Here is a 23,412-nt window from a genome sequence, read left to right as displayed (position 1 = left end):
GGTCACCCCTAAGGTAGGCCCTAAGTAACCCTAAGGATAGGGTGCTATATCTGACAAAAATTGATTCATTGAGCACTCGGCATTGATGCTTTGCTCCATCCATGGTACTTTTTCAGTGAGCTCTGCGTGGGTCCTGTAGCTAGCCTGCCCTCCATCAGAGTCGGCCTGAAATTTGAATTTGCACCAATATCCTGCAACCTCAAATAACTTTTTGACCTCTAGTGACTTTGAAGCACTATTTTTGATTTCATTTGTATAAATTCATATCTTGACTTCTACTGATTGGATTTTTGTCATTTTGGTCTCATTTTGCTCAGCTAAATATTCTGTTTTTCTAAACCTGTGTGGAGTCTTTTTCTGGTATTTTCATTGTGTTACTGTGTGTTGCTCAAATACTTTACACATTACCTTTGTACAGAAGCCCCTCTGCTTTGCGCCAAGCTACCAGAGGGTGAGCATAGGTTATCTTATTGTGTATCTGGCTTACCCTGACTAGAGTGGTGGTTCCTTCCTGGCCTAGGGGCATACCTCATCCAACCAGTAGTCCCTTTTCTAACATCACCTAATTATAATGAAGCATATTCTACTCCAGTCACACTCCACGTTGCCTAATTCATATTTATTCAAACACTCTAAAATTGTTTCTCCTTCTGAATAAAGTCCCACTAATTATATTGTAGCTGAAATGTGCGTCTCCTATTTACCCTTTCATAACTAATTATGATTACATTTTGACATTAAGTTAATCCTCGCTTTATTAGTTCTACAGCTATGGTGAGAAGTCTACAGCATTTTTAGCATTTTCCAACTTTAAAACTGAATTTTTAAAATCCTATATTGATTTGTTAAAACCTACATTTGTGATAGGTAAACACTGAGAATTCAACGTATTCACAATTGTACTATTTATTTCACCTCTTTTCATGGCTTCAGGGAATTTCGAATTCAAGAAGGCAAGGTCTATATTCCATTGGGCATCACTGTGCATGGGGATGTTGTTGTTTCCATCTACCACATGAGATCAACTATCGGTGGACGACTTCAAGCAAAGGTATGTCATTTTTACTTTTGCAGCAACTTCACATGCTTTACTGAAAGATACTATTTAATGTTCTATAAAATGAACATATGAGTTAAGACCCCATTGCTTGCCGTTATTGTGTCATGGTCAATGACGCATTCCCTTAGTCGTGCCAATTATATTTTTAGGTTTAACTGAATGGCGATTGTGCCATTCATGACAAATTATTACATATGACGTATTGCTCTGGATTAGAAGACAAAAGAGGTACGGTGTTCCTGGTGAGTACTCCGAGTGGTGGGGAGGTGGAGAATACCTCTTTGTGGTACTAGGACCCTCACACACCCAGCAAGCTAGGGTCTGCTGGGTCTGCTGAGTCTGCTCCTCGTCGAGCCGGCGCTGCAATACTCGACGGGCACTCATAAAGGGGCTCTTTATCGGAGATCTTTTGCTCCTTGACATATAGGTGCCGTGGGTGTGAGTGGCCTGGTAAGATGTAGATGTGGTGTGTGGGTTGAAACAGGTAAGGGAATCCTCTATAATTATTTTTATTCTGGAGAGGTCACAATCTGAATAAAAAGTAAAAAGAAGGAGGTGGGCGACTGTTTTGTTATAATCTGACAAAAATTACGCTCTACCCCTTAGTAGTCACTAAGGGGTAGAGCGTAATTTTTGACAGATTAGCTTGCTGGGTATGTGAGGGTCCTAGTTCCGAAAGGAGGTATTCCCCACCTCCCCACCACTCTGAGTACTCACCAAGTGGCCAACTTGCCACCCAGGAACACCGTACCCCTTTTGTCTTCTAGTTCTACCCCGGGCAAGTAAGGTGGACCTTTATCAAGCCCCCATTGTCCCCCTTGTTGTGTACTAAGCATTGCTCGCGATACAACGGACTTAAGTAAAAGAAGGGACTGTGGGTTGGTATGCAAATTTGCTTTTCATTCTTTGAGATAAAGATAGAGAGCTATACAAGCATCACTACTCTGTAGTGGCGTAAAAACAAAAGCTTCTACATTGTTTTTCATTATCTTTGAAATTTTCATTGTTGGCCCACAAAAGGCTTTTTACACAGAGAGCACTGTGAGTCAGTTATTTATTCTGATAGTTGTATCACGATTCATGTAATTGTTTGGCTGAGAATAATATAACTTTATTTTACTTTTGGGCCCGGTGTGTTATTTGACTTCCTGCACTGCAAAGAAAACATTTAGTTAGTATGAAAGCAAAACAACAGATATTGGGCAACATAAATATCCAATATATGTTTAGTACAGTAAAATACCTCAAACCATTGCTTCATCTTGTGAAATGTCAAGACTAATTTAACTCGTTCAACACCAGGAATATAAAAGTCATTTAATGTGTTTGAAAGTAGGGTACAAAACTAGTAAAATACTGGACTTGTTTTTTCCATGTATAGTAGGCACCGTGTTTTTGGTCCTGTGTTTCATTGAACAAATGAATGCTTTCTTAGAGATGAAGACTTTATTTAATTCAATAAACTAATGAAAATGATAGGAATGATTTGTAGAGGGAGATTCTCTGCTTAATACACTACAAGGCCCACAATGCAAAAGTATTTTTGTCTGTCAGCATACATTGATGGATGTAACTCCATTTATACCTACTACGAATTCACAAAAGGAATCCCGGCCCTTCTGCTAGAGCACTACATTGTTGCTGGAAAGGATTGTAAATGTAAATGTCCACTATCTGTAAAGCGCAAACAAGTACCTGAGCGCGTCAAGGCGCTGGGGGCGTCGGGAAGATTAAGCAAGCTTTTGCCCAGAGTCACATGGTGCTGGGATGATCTGCCGCCGGCGCCCGGGATCTTACCGTGAGCCCCTGGGTTCTGGAGCCAGCTGCCCTTGCCGCTGCGCCACACCTCTTCCCTATTGTTCCTAAGTAGGCAAAGACTGAATGGGCATTAAGAACAATTATGGTTGGTAACAAGGGGCGAAGTGGCCCACTATCAGAAACAAATTTAAAAAAAGTGTTGCTTTAATGAAAGGCTCCCTGGAGCTTCGTTTCGGGCAGTAAGTAATCAGAAACTTGTTTTTTTAACAGCTGGAAAAATGGACACAGCTGCGCATGTGCTGGGCTGAGCGAGCGGTTACTCACCCTGGAGCAGAGGTCTTCAAACTTTTGTAGGTTGAGCCCCCCCAGCTGAATTTTTTTAGATGTTGGGCCCCCCCACCACCTGACAGAAATGTCTGGACTCGACCGCCACGCGCACATTCCGGGCATAATCAGCAAATACCACTCAATACAATAAGAGTGTTTAGTAAACTGCAGGTTTGTGAGTGGGTGGGTGTGGTGAAATGACAGAGGCTTATTACACAGCTCAAAACACCACTTGTTTTCTAGGGCTGCCTGAATGATCAATGACTGATAATAAAAGGGAGCAAAGATAAAAAAGTCACATTACAAATGAATCGACAAAAAGAAGGGGGACCGGGAGCTCGTTAACATTACAAATGAATACATACTTATTTATAACTATATTTAGCAATTTGCAAGCTGTTTAAACACATGGCTTACTGGCATTTTGCGTGCCTGTCTGTGTAATTTTAAAATAAACTTTCAGGGACGTTTTAAGGATTTTGTGGCCTGTGGGCCAAATGTATTTTTGGGGCCCCTGTTCAGACCAGCTTAGATTTTATGATCTAATCTCAGCTCTTTCATGCCTTCTTTGGTCAAATACTAAGTGTGTGTACATAGGATATTCAGGGATAGTGATGTGTGTTGTCAGTTTGTAACACAACAGCAGTTCACTAATATTACTGTAAATAATCTGTCACACCCTTCTATTTCTCATATGTGAGGTCATGTATTGATCTAAAAAACTTTTTATATGGATGTTGCATGATGCATAAACACATTTTGTCTGCAAAATGTATGTAATAGACTTATACACATTGAAAATTAATGATTGAAAAACGCTATTTAAAACATTGTGTTTTAAAATGATTCAAGGCCCCCCCACCCCTTCCCCACACACACACTCCCACCCCCTTTGAAAGGCTGGGGCCCTGGGCCAGAGCCTACTTTTAGTTTTTTTACAGAGATTTATATAGCGCTAACTTGACCTGAATCAGGTATCAGAGCGCTTTACATAGCACCAGTTGCATTACATGAGGACATATTCATTTTCTTTGTCAGGCACGGGGAGAATAAGTGATTTGCCCAGAATCACAGGATGTTCAGCTTCAATGCCGAGACTCGAACTCTCTCCGTTCTGGGAAGAGCTAACTCTCCCAGGAGGGGGTTATTTCATAGAGCTGAAATGCTTCAGCTGCAGTGGGAGGCGAGGGGTCTCCCCTGCTAAAACCGAAAGCGTGTCTGTTTGTTTGCTTTCGTTTTTAGCAGAGGAGACTCCTTGCCTCACACTTTAGCTGAAGCTAACAGCTCCGTGAATTAACCCCCTCCTGGGAGAGTTACCCAGACAAAAGGACAGGCACCTCCTGCCCCATCGATCTCCCCTCCCTCCCCCTTCCACATACCGGAGTCCTCTAGGAAGATTTGCACGGAGGGAACAAAGGGCAGATTGCAGTGGAGGACGCGCCCCCCCCCAGGGAAGGTGTCCCGCCCCCCCAGGGGGGCGCGCCCCACAGATTGAAGAACACTGCCCTGGAGTGACAAGGCAGTGTTGTGTTGTCTGGGTGGTGGATGCAGCATTCTTCAATTTTGGGTGATAAGGCCTGTGACCATGGGCGTGTTCACATAGCGCCAGTGACAAGAGGTAGAGTTGATTAGGTATCAGCAAACATGTAAGAATCTCCACAACCCCATGCTGGTATTTTTTTGTTTTGAAGGGACGGGCTGGGGGAGAGGCCCACAGTGTATTTGGAAGTGGGCTCGCGTGGGGAAGAAGTAAGAGGGAGGCCCATATTGTTGTGTGCAGAGTGCAACCTTATCTTAACATGGCATGCTTTGCTCTTGCCACGATCATTGCCTCACGCAGCAGGATTCCACAGGTGTCCGTGCTGCCCAGTGCCCACCCTTTTGGAGCTGAAAGTGCCTTTGTGGATTGGAGCCAGGCAGCAGCCCCAGCCTGCACGTCTCCATTGATCTGCTGGCTGCTTCATGGGAGAGCTGGATGTCTGCATTAGGCAGGTAAAAATATCGGCTAGCAGTTAAAATGTTGTGTACTTTCAGAGAGAAGTCGAAAGCAGGCAGCAATTACGCAATCCTGAGCCATTTTCATGAAAACATGCAGAGTAATTCTGTTTGTCAAAAAGTATGTAACTTAACTTCAGTTCCACTGTGCCTACTCCCTTATCTATACCTAAGTAATATACATTGATTGCTTCGAGAGATAAATGGAAAACACTGAAGCCGAGTAACACACTGACCTCTTGTACAGAAACAAAATGAAAGACTGAGCGCTGGATCCAGGACAGGCCCACACCTTTATCCTCTGCCATCTGAAGTGAGTCTAACAATGCTTCAGGTCTCCCTGTACCTATGCAAAGACATTGAAAGACAAGATTGCAGGAGTATATATGCAGGGTTAGTAGGAGACAGCAAGGTGGGTCCTGTGCCTGTATAAGTGCTGGGTGAGTGGGGATGCTGTATAAATGCAGGGTGGGTGGCGCACCTGTAGGAGTTCAGGGTAAGTAAGGGTCCTGTATGAGTGCAGGGTGAGTGGTGTACTTGTATACATGCAGGGTGAGTAAGGACGCTGTATGAGTACAAGCTGAGTGTGGTGTGTCTATCAGTACAGGGTGAGTAGGGAAACTGTATGAGCGTAAGGTGAGTGGTGTGCCTGTATGAGTGCACAGTGATTGTTGTGCCTGTATGAGTGTACAGTGAGCCTATATGAGTGCAGGGTGAGTGGGGACACTGTAGGAGGGCTGAGTGAAAGGAGACGCTTTTTGAGTGCAGGGTGAGTGGTGTGCCTGTGAGTGCAGGGTGAGCATTGTACTTGTATGAATGTGGGGTGAGAAGTGTGCCAGTACGAGTGCAGAGTGAGCCGAAATGCTGTATGAGTACTTGGTGTGTGAGAACAGTGTATCAGCGGGGTTAGTGGGTATATTCGGAGTGAAGGGCACGTGGTGTGCCTGAAAGAGTACAGGGTGAGTGGGGGTGCTGTATGAATGCAGGGTCGGGTGGTGTGCCTGTATGAGTGCAGGGTGAGTGGTGTGCCTATACTAGTGCAGCGTGAGTGGTGTGCCTTTGAGTGTATGGTGAGTGGGGATGCTGTATGAGTACAGGGTGACTAGCATGCCTGTATTAATGCAGGGTGAATGGGGATGCTGAGTGATGGGGCCTATACTAGTGCAAAGTGAATGTTGTGCCTGCACGAGTGCAGGTTGAGCATTATGCCTGTATGAGTGACGAGGGAGTGGGGATGCTGTATGAGTGCCATGTGAGTGAGAAAGGTGTATGAGTGTGGGATGAGTGATGCACTCTGATGGGAGGGTGATTGCTGTGCCTGTGTCCACACAGGATGAGTGGGTATGCTGTATGAGTGCAGGGTGGGTGGTGTGCCTGTATGAGTGCAAGGTGACTGGTGTGCCTTTGAATGTAGGGTGACTGGAATGCCTGTATGAGTGCAGGGTGGGTGGTGTGCCTGTATGAGGGCAGGGTAAGTTGTGTGCCTTTACGAGTGCAGGTTGAGTGGGAATGCTGTATGAGTGCAGGGTGTGTGTCTGTGTGAGTGCATGGTGAGTGGTGTGCTATATTCGTGCAGGGTGAGTGGTGTGCCTTTATAAGTGCAGGGGGAATAGCAATGCTGTATGAGTGGAGGTCGAGTGGTGTGCCTGTAAGAGTGCAGGGTGAGTGCAGACACTGTATGAGTGCAGGGGGAACATTGTGCCTGTATGATTGCAGGGTGAGCAGTGTGCCTGTGGGAGTGCAGGGTGAGCAGTGTGCCTGTATGAGTGCAAAGTGAGTGGTGTGCCTGTATGAGTGCAGGGTGATTAATTAGAGTCCACTGGGTGAATGGGGATACTGTATGAGTGCAGGATGAAGGGTTGCCTGTGTGAGTGCTGGATGAACAGTATGTGTGTGTGAGTGGAGGGTGAGCAAACTAATGTGTGTCTGTAACTGCAGGGTGAGGGGGTGACGTGTCTGGGAGTATAGGGAAAATGTGTTTGTGTGAGTGCAGGGAGAGTGGCAAGTCTTTGTTGTGAGACTATTTGCTTCTTTACATTTTTTTATAGCAAGCTGTTTTGAAAGATATACTGAAAGTACATCAGTTACATCTATTATTTATCAAATTATTTCCCTTGGGCAGAGAACCCCACTGCATCCCCCACCCATGTTTGATTCAAGCTCACTCTCACTTTATATCCAACTCACAGCATTCTGCCCCTCCACTTTAAAATATTCTCTAACCACCACTGGTGATATGGAATCCAAATGTACATTTCCAATTCTCATTCTGTACTTTTATCCAAAGATATAGTTTACATGGATAGGCTCTGAGAGAATTGGATCGAATGTTTGTCAGTAATGTCTAATAATAGACTCATTTGCAGATACTCCCAGGAGTCGAAGAGGACAATATTGAACCTGTATAAGCAATAGGGGATTAAAAATTGAGAATAGCTTACATTCCAGCAGGAAAAAATATTAAAGTGAGATATGGAAGGAATAGGTTCCTAAAAACCTTTGCCATTTCACCACTGTATTATAGAAAGCTATTACCTGATGTAATGTCCTAACCCCAAAGCTCTCCGAGAACTGATGTTGCTTTTAGTGGCCACACCAGGAATCGGTGCTCAATAGCATATCAAACAGGGGATTGCAAATCATATCATTAGTCGCTGGAGCATGTGTGACAAGTACTCAGGAGACCATACCTCAATGGAAAGAAACAGAAGTGTAAAATGTGTTATGGATTCTCTGAATTTGGAGTGGTCCCTCTGGGTCTGCATGGCAAATAACTTTTTCATCAATGTTGTAAAATATTAAAACAATACCTCAGCTTACATGTAAAGGCTGAATAGAATGCTTGTAAAAGCCAGGTGGGACATTTTAAAAAGAAGAGCAAAGATTATACACAAAAGCAGAGAGAGAGAAAGAAGCAAACACATGCAGCATTCTGCACCAAGTCGCATATTATGGATTAATCTCTTAGCTGTCAACTTTTGCCGTACAGCTATAGCTGATTGCCTGCATATAGTGATGTCCACAGGGGAATGAATTGCCTCTCCTACAGTGTGATGGTTATTGCATTCCAGAACATGCACTAGCGTGCCAGACTTTGTTAGCCATCACTTTATCCCAGGTTCCAATGGTAAAAGTAGGCCAGGCAGAATGGTGAGGATCTGCATCTGTTTGCATCAAGCCAGAGAGATCTTTGACCTCCTGATGGGTTACTGCTATTGTCTTCAGCATATTAGAGCTCCTTCCAAAGACCTAGTGGTAGACTTCAGTCAGAGAGGTGAGTAAGTTAGGTCTCTAGACCCAACACAGTCAGGTTTTCAGGTGGCACATAATGGACCTCTTTTTTAACAAATGAGATATGCAAGTGGAAAGATGTCATTCTGTGTAGAACCTTGAACAATTGCCTGTTCCTCCTATAACTGCTGAAACTTGTGACACGTTTTTTTATTTGCAGCCAGATTTATCTCTGTATTTCAGTGTTGGCCAAATTCAATTACCCAATCATTAAACTTGGGATGATGAGGTATGCTCTGTATGCTCTCGGGCAGGTCCTGCTACCTATAAAGTGTAAGATGTGTACCATTGTGTAGCATGGTGGGAGTAATGGTTGTTTGTATAGGCAATCTGTGGCTGTTAGACCTATCAGTCTTAGGGTGGTCTTCCACTCCAACATTTTTCCTATACCCTCCTATTTTGCTAAATTTGATTTTGATGGCTTTAGGGCTCCGTGCACTTTACCACTGCTAACCACTGCTTGTGCTCATTCCTTAAAAGATTGTAAAATTAGATGACACCAGCATTTTTTATTTACATTTACGTCCCTAGTAAAATGATGATTCATATGCTCTGGACCTGTAAATTAGATGCTACTAGTGGACTTGTTGTTTTGGAAGTAGGGGACCCCTATATAATAATGCACTGAGAAAGTCACAGATACTTTCTCAGCTTTCACCCGCGCTCCCCCTACTACCACATCCAATCTCTCTCCCCATAATAACATAGTCAGCCTCTCGGTCTTTGAAGCTGTCACGGAGGAACAAATCTATCGACTTGTTTTGAGCACTAAATCAGGATCACCTTTAGACCCTTGCCCTCCTGCCATTCTTAATCTGATCCCCGAAGCCATTTCCCCCGCTTTGACGTCCATCTGCAACGCCATGTTCACAACAGGCATTTACCCTTCAGTCTGGAAGGAGGCTATCATTAAGCCGCTCCTAAAAAAAAACACTCTTGACCCCCTCCTTCCTGCCAGTTACTGACCCATTGCTTGTCTCCCTTTCCCAGCAAAGATTTTTGAAAAAGCCATGAACATGCAACTATCCAACTTTATAGACAATACCAACCTACTGGACGAGACCCAATTCGGTTTCAGACAGGGTCATGGAACTGAGACTGCGCTACTAAAAGCTGCAGACTAAATCAGATTGACCCTGGACAAAGGAGGAGCCGCGGTATTGATACTATTAGATCTTTCTGCAGCCTTCGACACGGTCGATCATGCAACTTTGATCGACCGTGTCTCAGCTATAGGAGTTCAAAACAAAGCCAAAAAACTCCTCGCATCCTTCCTAGCCGATCGTCCCCAAACAGTAAAAATGGCCCACTTCACTTCCCACACTTTCACCCTTCCTTGTGGCGTCCCACAGGGCTCCTCGCTAAGTCCGACACTATTCAACATTTATGTTTCGGACTTAGCGAGAGTAATAAAATCCTATGGAATTGCCCTGACAACCTACGCTGATGATACACAACTTGTGCTTTCCGTACACAGTAACGGTACATCAGTGGCAGCAAACTTTCAAAATGGAATGCGGGCTATCAGTTCCTGGATGTCATCAAACTGTCTCAAACTCAACTCTGACAAAACAGAGGTGATGACATTCGGGAAGCTGGACCCTATTTGGTCCCCTCGTTGGTGGCCATCGGGCCATCGGAGTTAGGAGACCCCCCCTCAACCAGTCACCAAGGTTCGCAACCTTGGAGTCATATTTGATGACAAAATGACATTTCATCATCACGTCAATTCAGTGGTCTCCTCATCTTTTTATATCTTGAAAAGAATCAAAAACTCCTCCCTTACCTTCCATCCTCGGCCGGCAAAACTCTAATCAGCACTTTAGTTTTCTCCAAGACTGATTATTGTAACGCCCTTCTCTTGAACGCCCAGAAGAAAATCATCAACCGACTGCAATTAGTCCAGAACGCCTCGGCTAGAGTCCTTTTGAACGTCCCCAAGTCCACATCCATCTCTCCTTACATCCGTCAACTTCACTGGCTCCCTGTTAGGAGCCGGACAATATTTAAGGCTCTGTGCATCACCTACAAAGCAGTCAACAATGTGGGTCCACAGTTCCTCAGAACAGCTTTCTGTCCGCTTGAGCACTCAAGAGCACTTCGCTCCTCCTCTGCATACCTGCTCAAAGTCCCGCGAACAAAAAGGGTCAACTGGGGTGACAGGTGTTTCACTATCTCCTCTTCCAAACTTTGGAACACACTGCCCCTCCACATTAAAACTGCCCCGACCCTCCTTAGTTTCAGAAAAAAACTAAAAACATGGCTCTTCTCTTCATAACTTTTCACCTCTGCGATGGTTCTGTATTCCGAGCGCCGAGACACCTCCGGGTATTTGCGCGCTTTAAAAATGGCACAAACATAAACTTAAACATAAACTTGCTATACATAGGGAAGTACAACAGTTTTGAAAAAGGTCTATAGCAAAGTAAAACAATAACAACATATACAATGAAAATGCTAATAATAAGAATAATGAGACTAGGTGACTAACCAAAATTCATACCGGCCGTGTCACTCGCCACCATCGGACGCCCGGGTTGTTGGGAGTGCTTTGCGTTTTTTACTATTTTCATTTATCGGCTCAGAATACATCATTAGGGTGCTAACTCTTCAACCCCCCCGCCCGCCTTCTTTTTGGCAAGCCCTTTTTATCCAGTCTTAGTCATCTTTAAATACGTTAATTCAGATTATCGCTACTCTTTCACCACATATCCTTCCGGTCAGTTATACTGTCGAGTTTCAACCATCAAGCTAACCAGATACTTGTTATAAGGACACCCTCTCTTTTTTCAGGACCTTTTCCACTCCATCATTCGTCATTTCCTTCAATATTTTATGAGTTTTCGGAGCATCTATGGTTAATGGTCGGTTTTTCAAACGCGGGTATCATAATTGTGTGTCTTATCGTGGTCTGTGTATGTTGCAATAGACGATGGTTACCTGATGAAGGCCCAGAAGCCGAAACGCGCGTAGTCTTATCTACCGCTTTGCCTCCATCATTCTCTTGTCTAATGCCTTGTCTATGTTTGTTATGTTCTTTTAGGAGCTTTTATGATTTTTTTTGTAAATAGTCCATCGCTCCTTCACAGTCAAAGAATAATGTGTATAGATTTCACCAAAGATATCTTCATACAAAATCAATAGTTGATTAATAAAATGTATAAATATTTTCTACCCATGAGGTCATTAGTCCTTTCTACGTGGGCTCTTTCTATTGAATTTTGGTTAGTCACCTAGTCTCATTATTCTTATTATTAGCATTTTCATTGTATATTTTGCTATTGTTTTACTTTGCTATCGACCTTTTTCAAAACTAGTGGACTTGTATTCATTATTTTGCCACCCACTTTAGTAGGCCCTTTAAACATGTCCTAAGTCTGCCATTGCAGCCTGAATGCAGTTTTAAACTGCCAATGTGACTTGGCAAACTAACCCCCATGCCAAGCCTTAAACTGCCCATTTAATTGCATAGCGGTCACCCCTAAAGTAGGCCCTACATAGCCATTATGGCAGAGTACATTGTAAATAAAAAGTTGGGCATGTACTTTTATGTTTTACATGTCTATGTAATGAGAAATTCCTAAATTTGTTTCACTACTGTAAGGACTACCTCTCATATAGGATAAGATTGGGTTGCCTTGTTAACACTTAATGCGTGCAAAATTCTGATTGGCAAGCAGGACGTTCATGTTTGGTGTCTAAGAAATTGTAATTTAAAATCCTCTTTAAAGATAAAGCCGGATATTAAATCACAATTTTGAAAATGGCACTTTTAGAAAGTTTTCATGACTTAGCTATTTTATGCCTGCCGCATGTTCCTGGGTCACATGACTGGGCGTAGTTGACAGTTGGACTTTGTTTATTCCTCCCAGGCAGCCACACAGTAGAGGGATTAGGTGTGTCTTGATGGGCCTCCACTACAAGATGAGAGGGAGCTGGACTATTTACAAGTCAATAGGCTGTGCTTTGCCTTCACACAAAGGACTTCACACTACCTCATTGTTCATGCAGTCAGGCTGGAGCCAGGGCAGTGAAGGCAGGAAACTCCAAGCACTTTAAAGGAAATTCTATAAAAATGTCTCCTTTGTCAGAGAAGGCACCATGTATTAAAATATGACCCTCAGACAGACTCTGAAATTCACTTTCTGAACCTGCAGAATGACTCTGAGGACTTCCTACTGTAGTGGCCTGCTGTGTACCTCAGAAGACTGCTTTTCTGCACCAGGAAGAACTGCTTTGCTACCTGAAGCCTGTCTTGAACCCTCAGAAGCCGGCCCTGCTGTTTGCTCCCTGTTCCACTTCTTGAACCCAGGGCTACCAGAGTGACTCAAAGGACTAGGTGGCTGGCCGCCTGATCAAAGCCTCTGGTACAGGAAACACTAACACCACCACTGGGTCTGGGCACCCAACAGCACAGCTTGCCACAAGCTACTTATAAACAGAACAGAGTGCACGTGCTGCTATCTATTTCTTTACCTGAATTTCTTGGCTAAAACATCTGACTTGAAACCAATGTTTTATGTGCAAATAGTCACTTTTTATTTTAGTTTTCTGAAGTCAATTATTCAATTTTGACTTTTTTTGAAAAATTACTTAGACCAACGTTTTCATTTTACGACCTTATGTACAACACAGAAATATATTTACAACATTATATGACGACTACTTCTCATTCAGACAACAGGCATACCTCTTCCATACAATACAATATAAACAAGCACTTAAATCCAAAACAAACAAACAACGAAGAAAATATATCAATTATTTTCAGTTGAAACAATGAATTATTGCAACAAAGCCATATACATTTTATACAAAAAAGAAGATGATTTGTTCAATTTTCGTATGACTCTAGATTTTTTTGGCTTTTTCAGTCTACGCGTTTCGAACTCGTATGTCTATAGAGTTCTCATCAGGACCGTAGTCTGTTGAAGAGAAAGAATAATATTGGTTTTAAAATCTATTCTTGCTATTGGGCTGCCCTCACCTCCACTGCAAGCCTCCTACTCTTACCTCTCAGTTCTCAAGAGACCATGATGGATTCGATTGTTCCCGTCGAAAAAATGGACCTGTAAAATATGTATTGAACACTTAACTGTTCAACCGTTTTGAATAGCTCTAACATCACAACCACTCGGAGACCATTCATATGTGACTTACTTTGTAAACGGACCACTCGTGTGTGCTGTACTGCTGTTTTAATCAGTTTGCATCCACTGAAAAACAATAAATGGATGCGGGCACGTTAACATCTTTTCGTGTCCGTATCCGCTGACAATTTGTGTGCACGCTCTGTCTCTGGGCTTACCTTATGGAGTAATCTTGCTCCGTAGAACGTGGGACTCTGTGCCTTCGTCTGGTCTTACTGTAAAAGAGACCATGTGGGGATTATCTAATACGTCCTATTGCCTTGCGGGGATCCGCTTGGTTCAAAACTGTTACTTAGAAATTCTTACTTGATACAGACGAGGCGGGTGTCTGATTCTATCTCGCTTGTTACCAGACGCGTCCTCGATGTGAACGTTTCCGGGTCCGCAGAGGATCATGGAACATGCAGTTCAGTCTGCCTACTGATATGTGATTACGAGCGGGATCCACTCGCTGTTATTTGTCCGGGGGTCTCATTTTGTTTCTTGATTAACCTCTTCTCGTTGAGCATGACAATGATGTATTGTAGATGCTTATATTTATAAAAACAGAAATGTGACATTCATCTTTATTCCCAGGTGAGCATATCTGTTGCATTCTGGTCATGGTCGTTTTGGAGTGGTTAAATCAATGGGACCAATTGGCTGATATTTAATTTGTGGGCAATAACTGAGGGATACACAGCGGGTGTTGTCTTATGCCGTTTATGGTGGTCCAGTGGTAGCGATTGAATTTAGGTCCTTACATTATCGATCAAGTCTGCCCAATGAATTCTGGTCATGGTTGTTTAAAACGGATGAATACGTAGTTCCTTTTGGTTGGTCTCTGTAGTTGTAAACAACAATTAAAAAGCATTAGGTCATCATTCAGAGTTTGAATATTTCAGATAGTTCGTTTAATCCCGAGATTGCAGTGTCAAATTTAACAATTAGCATTGCCTCCATTCTGGTAAGTTTTGCATCCAAATTGCCCCCTCTGGCATCATTTTCCACTTTCGCTATTACTGTCCAGACAAGCTCATTTTCTTTCAATCTGGTACAGGAAAGGCTCCAACCATTTTGAACCCACAACTGGACCCACCCTGAGTGAATCTTGACCCTCCAAGTGGTGTCCCTCTAGTGCTGGAACCTTGGAAGCAGTGCTAAGGTGCCTAGATAGACAAAATCCAAATCTTGAGAAAATGTTTGGCACAAAAGTGCCTTCAGAACTGAGACCAGATCAACCTGCTTGTCCATCACCCAAGTTGCATCGCTGGTTGACCTGACTTTGTGGCAGCTCCCCCTACATTCTCCTCTCCAGTAGCAAATCTTATACAGCTGTTCTTTGCAGAAGGGGTATCTGACCTTGTAGTGCCCTCGTCGGCATTAGCTTGCAGATTTATCCCACTGGAGGTTTTCGACTTCAGACTAAGTCTGAAAGTGGAAGTCTTCATTGTGACTTTGTCCAGCGGCTCCCCAATGACAAAGCCTCCTTCTCGAACACTGCTTGCAGTCTTGCCCCGCTGACCTTTACATTCTAAGGCAATTTTTGCTGAAATTTCTTTTAAGTCTGAAGGTAAGCGCCGACCGGGCTAATTCACTTAATGTAAATGACTTGGGCTCCATCGCGGTTGTCCTTATTTTCTGATTTTGATCCAGTCTCACACAACAAGATGTCCGTGCATGGTTCTTTGAAATTAACTTAAACTTAAAAAATCCATAGTTCAGTTCCTACAAACCGGAGTTTTGTTATTTTGATGTCAAATAATGTGTTAAAATGTTCTCTGTTTTTCTAAATTGGTGTGGGATTATTTTTGTTTTGTGTTTTCACTTTTTACTGTTTTTGTGCTGCCTAAATACTTTACATGCGGTCTCTAAGTTTAGCCTGACTGCTTTTGCGTCAAGTTACCAAAGGGCTAAGCTTGGGTTAATTTACTGACTTTTTTGGTTCACCTGGATGGATTGTGGCTGTTGCTTGAGCAGGGTTAACACCCCACTCAACCAACCGCCCAAATTTTCACAATAAACATGATCAGGTGCCACCTCTGAAAGTTTTGTATGGTGGCTGGTTTTGTGCCTGCAGCTACTTGTTTAGAATGGATGTGACTATGTCTCCCTACCTTGCAATGTTTGGGAAGTTCAGAAGCATCCAAAGTCCTATCAGCGCTCAGTTCATGGCCAGTCAAGGGATACCTATGTCAGCCACATGCCTGTTAGTGTTAAATAACAAAGTGAGCCCTTTAAGCATGCTGCCTATAGTTGGGAAAGATATAACCTCAAATCAAAAATGTTTCCTTACTTCAAACATACTGTAGATAAAATGATACCTTGAACTGAAACTAAAATGTACTTGGCTGGCAGCTAGCAGCCAAAAATGAGTAATGGCTTCACCAGCAAATATATTCTTTATCTGTCAAGGGAGTTGACTAATGAAATGTTTGCAATTTTCTCATTGTATCTCCTCCACAAGCCATGTTTGGGGCATTTACTTTGCGCTAAATTTATAGTGAAAACAAGAACTTATTATGAGCATGTGCTGTTCATAATACATCTTGTAACACATTCATCCTACATCTATACTACAATGGACACCAATGGACCAAGAGTGCTTTTAATCCAAAAAGAAGTGAGCAAAGTATGTACTGAAATACCGTCACCACATTACATCACCTAAATATTGCTTGAAACTATCCTGTCTCTATCACATATTTTACGTAGTTTCCCAGAAATAAATATACTTCACCAAATCGACATCCTATTCCTAATATTTGAGGTCGTATCTGTTGAACATATAGTTACGGTGCGCACTCACTTTATTAAACACACAATACAAATGTTATTGATTTGAAATGTAATATAGCGTAGTTTCACAAACATGCTCATCAAGCACCTTATGTAACAAAAGTAGGATGTAATATTTATTAATTTATTTGTATTCATCACTGTCACTAACATAGATGTAGATCCTGAACACTTATAGGTAGAAGCACTGTCCATATACAATGAGTTCTAAGCAAGATGCAGATTATCAACTAACAGTGTAATAACTCCTAAAACATGGAAGGTACTAACCTTTTGCGGAAATAATGTAAAGTAATAAATGGAGGCTCAATATTAAAAAAGAGAAATGTGCATTATAGACAATCTGAGATGAAACTGAATCAGGAAAGACTTATGATACTAGATGGTAAACTTTTTCTGGGCTTGATACAGTGGTGAAAATTGTTTGAATCCCAGGGAGCAGACATTCTTCCAGTGGGCTCTCTAACCACTGTTGTTCTGCATCTAAATTGAAGAGTGTAAAAGTTTGGAGAGGCAAAGGACGGTGCGGGCGGGGCATACAGCTTCCAAATGTTGAACAAAAAATAGTTAAGAAAGCCTTTGTGAGTTACATGCACAGGGTGGCGGCTTGATAAAATATACTTACTACTGAAATATCTTTAAACTGTTGCTGAATCTATATTACACTTGCAGTTCAGAATTTCTCAGTATTGTCAGGCACTTGTATAAATGTATGCCTCTTTCTTTTAGCATGCTGAGAAATTCTCTTCCTTTAAAATGTGCTCCCTGTTTTGTAGAAAATGTAGAAAATTAAATAAGAATCCTAAAGCAGCCTGAGTGGCTATTTATTGCATGTATTAAGGAACTTTATACTTCTGATATCTTTTGCTTCATTTCAGATGTCAAACACACAGATATTCCAAATTCAGCTCCATACTGGCTTCATACCCCTTGGAACAACAGTATTGAATTTTACAAAGTAAGTAATTGGTGGAATTAAAAAGAAAGATGGATTGGATACAGAGTGTAGAATCTGTGAGAATATGCATTATACATTCCATCTCTTTTCTCAGTTTAGAAGTTTATACAGAATTAATGTAGTATAGAACAAAGTTTTCTTAACAAGTGACTTCTTCTACTGGGCAATCAGGATGACATGATGATGCAGTAAGCTTTTGCATTTGTTAAGACAGCGATCTCTTCTCGCCAAGTTCTTGTTTTTCGCAACTTACATTTGCCATTTCTAATAATATAGTGCTGGATGATTCTGATTAGGTTAAATTGTTTTATTGGTTTAGGAGTTTCTGTCATGCTGACTATGAAATGTACAGATTCAGCGTACTCATGGCAGTCAATCTATTAGCTCTGGCTAGACTTATCAAATGGATTTAAATTGTGCATTAAAACATATATATAGTTCAGGCTTTCCTTAAAGGAACAAAAATCATTGTGGAAAATCAAAAAATATGATTTTATTCACACTCGCAAACAACTGAGTAATAATGTGTAGAAACATAAGAAGCAGATAACTAGCATCAGTAAGTTTGTACCACAAATTTGTTTGGATTGGAGGTAGAATGGCAGGTTTGGTTTGAGAAGGTCTTATGACAGCAAGTAATAGACTCAAACGATTGGCAGAGTGCCTCACAGTGACACAATTTTATTGAAATTAAACAAACAGATGAGGTTCCATTAAATGGCTAAAGAATATGCCTTTATGGTTGTGTGCTTAGTTTCTTTACAATAGTTATATTCAAAGTAAGTGGTACTAATTCAAAGAACACTGTGATCAGTCTGCAGCCCCCACATAGTACACATTGCAAGTTGAGCTGAGATGCTCCAAAGCCTTCCTCAGATTTTACAAAGGACAGAAATTCCCTTTTTAAATCTATCTGTTTTGGTCTCCTTCACTTACCCCTGCTTATTCTCGGTTTACCTCAGTGCCCCTTCCAGTTGTATAGCCTCCTGGATTTGCCCTTGTATTTCTCCCTCTTTTTCGGCAACCTTTATCTTTTTTGTCTTTTACACTTCCTCATCTTAACACCATCCCACATCAGCTCTTCCTCTGTAGCATTATTGTTTCTCCCGTCTGTGCTTTCAACTCTTTTCCTTATCTCTTCTTATACTTTAGGCTTCTTCCTCTATGGAAAGTCACCTCTCGCGTCTGAGTTTGTTCTATTCAAGGTCACACCCTTAATATTTACGGTCTTGCAAGTTTTTCTCATTTTTCTACCTCCTGTTTTTCCTATTTTTACACCATCCTTGTCATGTTTCAGCTTTTTGTTTGTTTCCTCATACATAATGGCAGTATTTATTACAGCCTTCTTGTGCAAATTCTTCCCTTTTTGCTTTCTGCTAAGACTGGGTTTGAAGTGTTATTATATATGAATTGTATAATCTATTAGGTTACTTGGTCATATTTTGAGGGGAAAATATTCTTAAATACACGTTGGTGTTATCCACATGCTGGTAAGCAACAACCACTGCCTCCTAAGCAGTGCCTTATAAGTTGAATAACAAGGCTGCAAAAATAAATCTTTGCGCTACCCCTCACATTACAGGGAGAGAGGGAGGAGGTGTGGGTTCTAACCAACAGCATATGATTAATTAGAAATGAGAACCTTACTTTTGTAGTTCATATGTAATTCAAGTATTGAAATCAAACACTATGGTCAGTCTTATTGAACATAGCTGATAAACCAGGAAGGTTGGGGAGGAAGGCCTTGCAATTATACAGTATGCAGAAAAAGTGATCCGCAGTTTTAAGTGTTGCAGTTTCATTGCTGCACCCCACGTGGAAACCAGATTGTGTATGGGAAGTTGGAGGGCAACTCCTTTTTCTAGAACATCTCCCAGCCATAGTATATTAGTTCCAAAATGGGAGTTAGACAGGTGGTTAGGGTCATTGTTGGGTTTCTTTATAAGATATGACTGAATAAACATTCAGTTGAAGATGCCAATCTTTTCCTCCCTTGGGGCTCTGAGCACATTTATTTATTTAGCTTCAAGAATGTGTAAGTTGCAACATAAAACCATGTACTGTGCAACGTAAGGTGCCCTTTTCTATGGTTCCCTTTTCTATTGTTCTGACCTTCACAGCATTAGCATCAGTGTCTTTTAAATGAGGTGGACAATTTACAACATATTTTGTACATGAAGGGATGACAGCTGATGTTCCTTTCTTATAAAAGGATCAACATCATTATAGCTCAGATAAGCTCCTACTCTATTCACCACAAAGTCTAAAATTGGTGTGGGTAATGTGATGCCCTCCTTTGCCTTTAACATGCTTGTGTTCTACCTTCTTCTTGTAGGGGGTGGTTGTAATGCCATGAATGGGATTGAGACTCTTGAGAAGGCAAATAGGCATAAGCATTTGAAGCATTCTTAATATAATCTTAATAATCAAATGGACTTAAAGTGGCAAGTTCAAAATGCAGTGATGGAGCCTCGTGTTTGAGGCTAGTCATTAAATTCAGACCAAATCTTAATCACATATTGCTCATTATCAGTACTAAGGCAATAAAAGTGCCTGCCATATTTTAAATTAGAGATTCTACAGCAGTATGAACTAGAAGCTGAAAAATTGAGGGGGTGGGCGTGGCCAAGTGGCAGTGGAGTGAGTCACACTCCATCAGAGTTCCCGCTGGAGAACCCCCATCCGCTGACATCCTGAAGACAAATGTGAGGCCTGGGGGCAGCTGATGCCACCTACATGCCCCCACGGGCTGGACTGTTCCCATTGGGCACAGGGACTGATTTGCATATGGCTGGGTTCAAACTGGAATGGCATGGTGAGCAAAGAACAATGTATTTAAGCCCAGATCTCTGAACCGGGGTGAATGTATGACATGTTTCTGCATTGTGTCCATCAATTGTTCTTTTTGGAATATCCCACTACCCTCCCAGCACTCTTTGAGAACCTGTAGGGGGCCAATTGGGTCCCATTGAAGTTTTTAGTGGGCGATCGTGCTGACTGTGCGCTCCTGCCAGTAAGAAAGGAGAGAGCAGGTTTGGAGTGCCGAGCCTTGTGGAGTCTTCTGTGACTGCAGTGTGGTGTACCTGATGACTGAAGCTCCCTGGAGCGGCCCACATGAAGCTGTGGGGAGACGGGACGTGAAGAAGGTGAGGGGATGGCCTGCAATGCCGTGCAGGCCATCGCTCCGTGCCTGGGTCCGAGGTATTTCGGAGCTTGGAGTGTAGTTGCCGGACCACCCCCTTCCCTGACAGGGACGATTGCTCTGCCTGCATTTGTGTTCTGGAGGTGCAGAGAGCCTGAGAGGTGCCCAGAGCAGAAACTGTAAGGACTTTTCTGGTGGGACCCACGCTGTATTTCATGCGATAGTCGGGCCCGCCCTAATGAACGCCCTGAAGTGCCACAAAGGTGACTTATGATGGCACATATAGACTTGCACTGGGGTCTGAGAGTGGAGATGGTCCTGGTGCCTCTCAGGACAACAGCTGCGATTCACGGATAGAGAAGAGCCTGATTTTTTTTATGGCCCTGAGTGCACTGGCTGATAGAGTACTGTGGTGATACCCATAACCAGTTCTGACACCACCCGAGCTACTCTCGGCCCACTGTGGCTTCATATGAACCCAAACAGTGAGGTCCACTGTGGGGGAGGCTGGTTAGTCGTGGCTATCGAGACCGAGTGCTAGGGCCAACAATTAGCTGAGGGGGCTTTACTTTAAGTGAATTGCAGCTCTGACTCCCCAATAACAATTGGAAAGAGCAGTCCACCCATGGAGCCCGCAGTGTGGAGTAGGCCACTTTGGACACAATTGGAGCTTTTTGTGCGGCGAGGCTCAGTAGGGATTATCTGCAGACCGGGCACGAGAGGAAAAGTTGACCATGGCCGTCTGGGCTGCTGCAAAGGTGCCTACAGGGCAGTAAAGTAACTGCCAGGTGCCCCAGCCCTCTGAAGTGTTGAGGGGGCCGGCGCACACAGCTGCCATTGAGAGGACATATAGGACACGTGGAGTAGCTTAAATTCAAGAGGGTGGTGTTGCTTGGTGTCTGATTTTTGTACCCTACTGGCTCAGTGACACCCTTCAAGACCCAGCAAAGGACCAGTAGACCTGTAGACCTGAGACCATGAGAGACAGTGCGGACCCCTCCCAGTGGATGGTTTTGGGGAACAGCCTGCGGTGCTGTTAAGAGTCAGTTGGTGCCTCAAGACGGGGTTTACAACACAGTGAACTGGCCTGACACCCTCTGAAAGTTGTTGTGCCCAATCAAGGTGGTGTTAAGAATCTGTTAATCCGCTGGCTGTGGGACGTAGATGAAGCTGAACCTGGGGGCCTTAAGATCCTTCCATACGGATAGGCCTCCATGGGCAAAGTGGCGTGGCGGTGGGACCCAAAGGCGGGCGGAGTTGACAAAAATTGCTTGCTCCACTGGTGGAGTGGCAGGAGCAGTCCCATTGTCACAGGAGGGATCCAAGGATGAGGGTTCACACTCTGAGACATTATGCAGACTATCACTGACTCCAGAGAGGCGCTAGAGATGAAGCTTGATACCTTCGTGGCAGACCTGGGCATCTTTGAGGTTGGTCATCAGCGCCTCGCGGAACATGCCACCACCACAGGGACAACACTAGCGGACATGTCTTTGAATATCTCAATGTTAAGAGACAGACTTGCTGCCATGGAAGATAAAGTCCAAACATTAGAGATCAGAACCGAAGACAGTGAAAATAGATTCCAGAGGGACAACACCCGTGCCATAGGGCTCCGAGAGCAGATACTAAACGAGTGATTCATATTGGACTATATATGTTACTGTATATGGTAAAACAGAAGAAATATTTCCCCACTGGGTAAGGCAAGTAGAGAAGAAGCATGTGTTTTTGACTAGGCATGGCAAAGATACTTGATACTAAACAAAAACCACTTTGCTTACCTGTCTGGGTAGGCGAAAGGATCAAGGGCCATATGAAGGTTCATATAATAAAAAAGTCCAATCATGAACACTGTATCTACTATTCCAGGTTGCCCTACGTTTGAAGGAAATGAATGGCATGACTAAGAGCCTATGAGACCCCCAGTATATGGAACTTTATAAAATACATGTTTGTTACAAACTGAGAAAAGACAAAAGAGTCCAAGACTATCTAGGTCACTCGGGGCTCCGTATCAGAGGTGAACTTAAACACTCCAATAAAAGAATAGAAGAAATTGAAGAAAGACTGAATAGCATTGAAATCACCACATGAGTTAAGTGAATATCAGAAGCAGACTGAATACTTAAAATGACTATTCTCAAGACAACTTAAGTTACAATCAAGTGTTTGGAATCGCAAAATAAACCAAGCACTACATTTAAAGTAGTGTCACAGATTTATTACAAAATGTGATTCCACAACCTGAATGACTGGAACTTCTGTTATGATCTATGAAGAGACTCCTGTTTGACAGAGATGCCTAGAGCAACCACTGTAAACCCATGTGAATATTTATATAGCACACCTCTGTGGATGGGGTCACTTTTTCAACCAGATTAAATAGTGAAACATCAAAAGGGAGGCGTCAATTTGATCCTAGATATGATGAGTTGCTTGCACTAGGAAATATATCCAAGACATACAAAGACTAAAAAAAATACATATATATTTCTAATTGACAGATTCTTCTAAAGTGGTGAAATTGGGCTCGCATTAGATATAGAAATCTGATATCAACCAAGGAGAAAGTACATGATTATTGAGATTCTTTCAAAGCATTTGGGACACCTTCTAAGTTCCTGTAATGAGGTCCTAGAAGTGGATTTTATGAAAGGCAGAATATTGATAACATTGGAAGAGGAAACTTTACTCACCAATTCATGGTGCAAAACTATGTATAAATATATATCAGACAGCTAGGACATGTAACAATATAAACTGTGCCATTCTAAGTGAGGCAGACCTACTGGCTTTGTCAATGGGTCAACACACTAAAATATAAAAAGTAAAGGGCCTATTGGCTTTGTCAAAGGGTCAGCATGTCAACATATAAAAAAACATACCTTTTGGCAGAGTCAATAAGTCAGCACTAACTATAATCAAATGTACATTTGATAAATTCACATAT

At 42.6% G+C, this 23,412-nt stretch overlaps 1 protein-coding gene across 6 annotated transcripts in view; it reads left to right on the top strand.

The window, feature by feature from the left end:
- Positions 1 to 23,412, top strand: part of DNAJC6 (DnaJ heat shock protein family (Hsp40) member C6) — a 417,360-nt gene that overhangs the window by 266,639 nt on the left and 127,309 nt on the right. For all 6 annotated transcript variants that reach the window (XM_078669025.1, XM_078669033.1, XM_078669042.1 and 3 more), the window contains 2 exons: positions 934 to 1,051; positions 17,238 to 17,317. In XM_078669025.1, the coding sequence (XP_078525151.1) occupies positions 934 to 1,051; positions 17,238 to 17,317 (198 nt within the window). The remainder of the gene's footprint in view (positions 1 to 933; positions 1,052 to 17,237; positions 17,318 to 23,412) is intronic.

This window comes from Lissotriton helveticus, chromosome 1_2 (genome assembly GCF_964261635.1).
Source record: "Lissotriton helveticus chromosome 1_2, aLisHel1.1, whole genome shotgun sequence".
Lineage (NCBI taxonomy): Eukaryota > Metazoa > Chordata > Amphibia > Caudata > Salamandridae > Lissotriton > Lissotriton helveticus.
The sequence above is the reverse complement of the archived record's forward strand: the minus strand, read 5'-3'. Positions and strand labels throughout refer to the sequence as shown.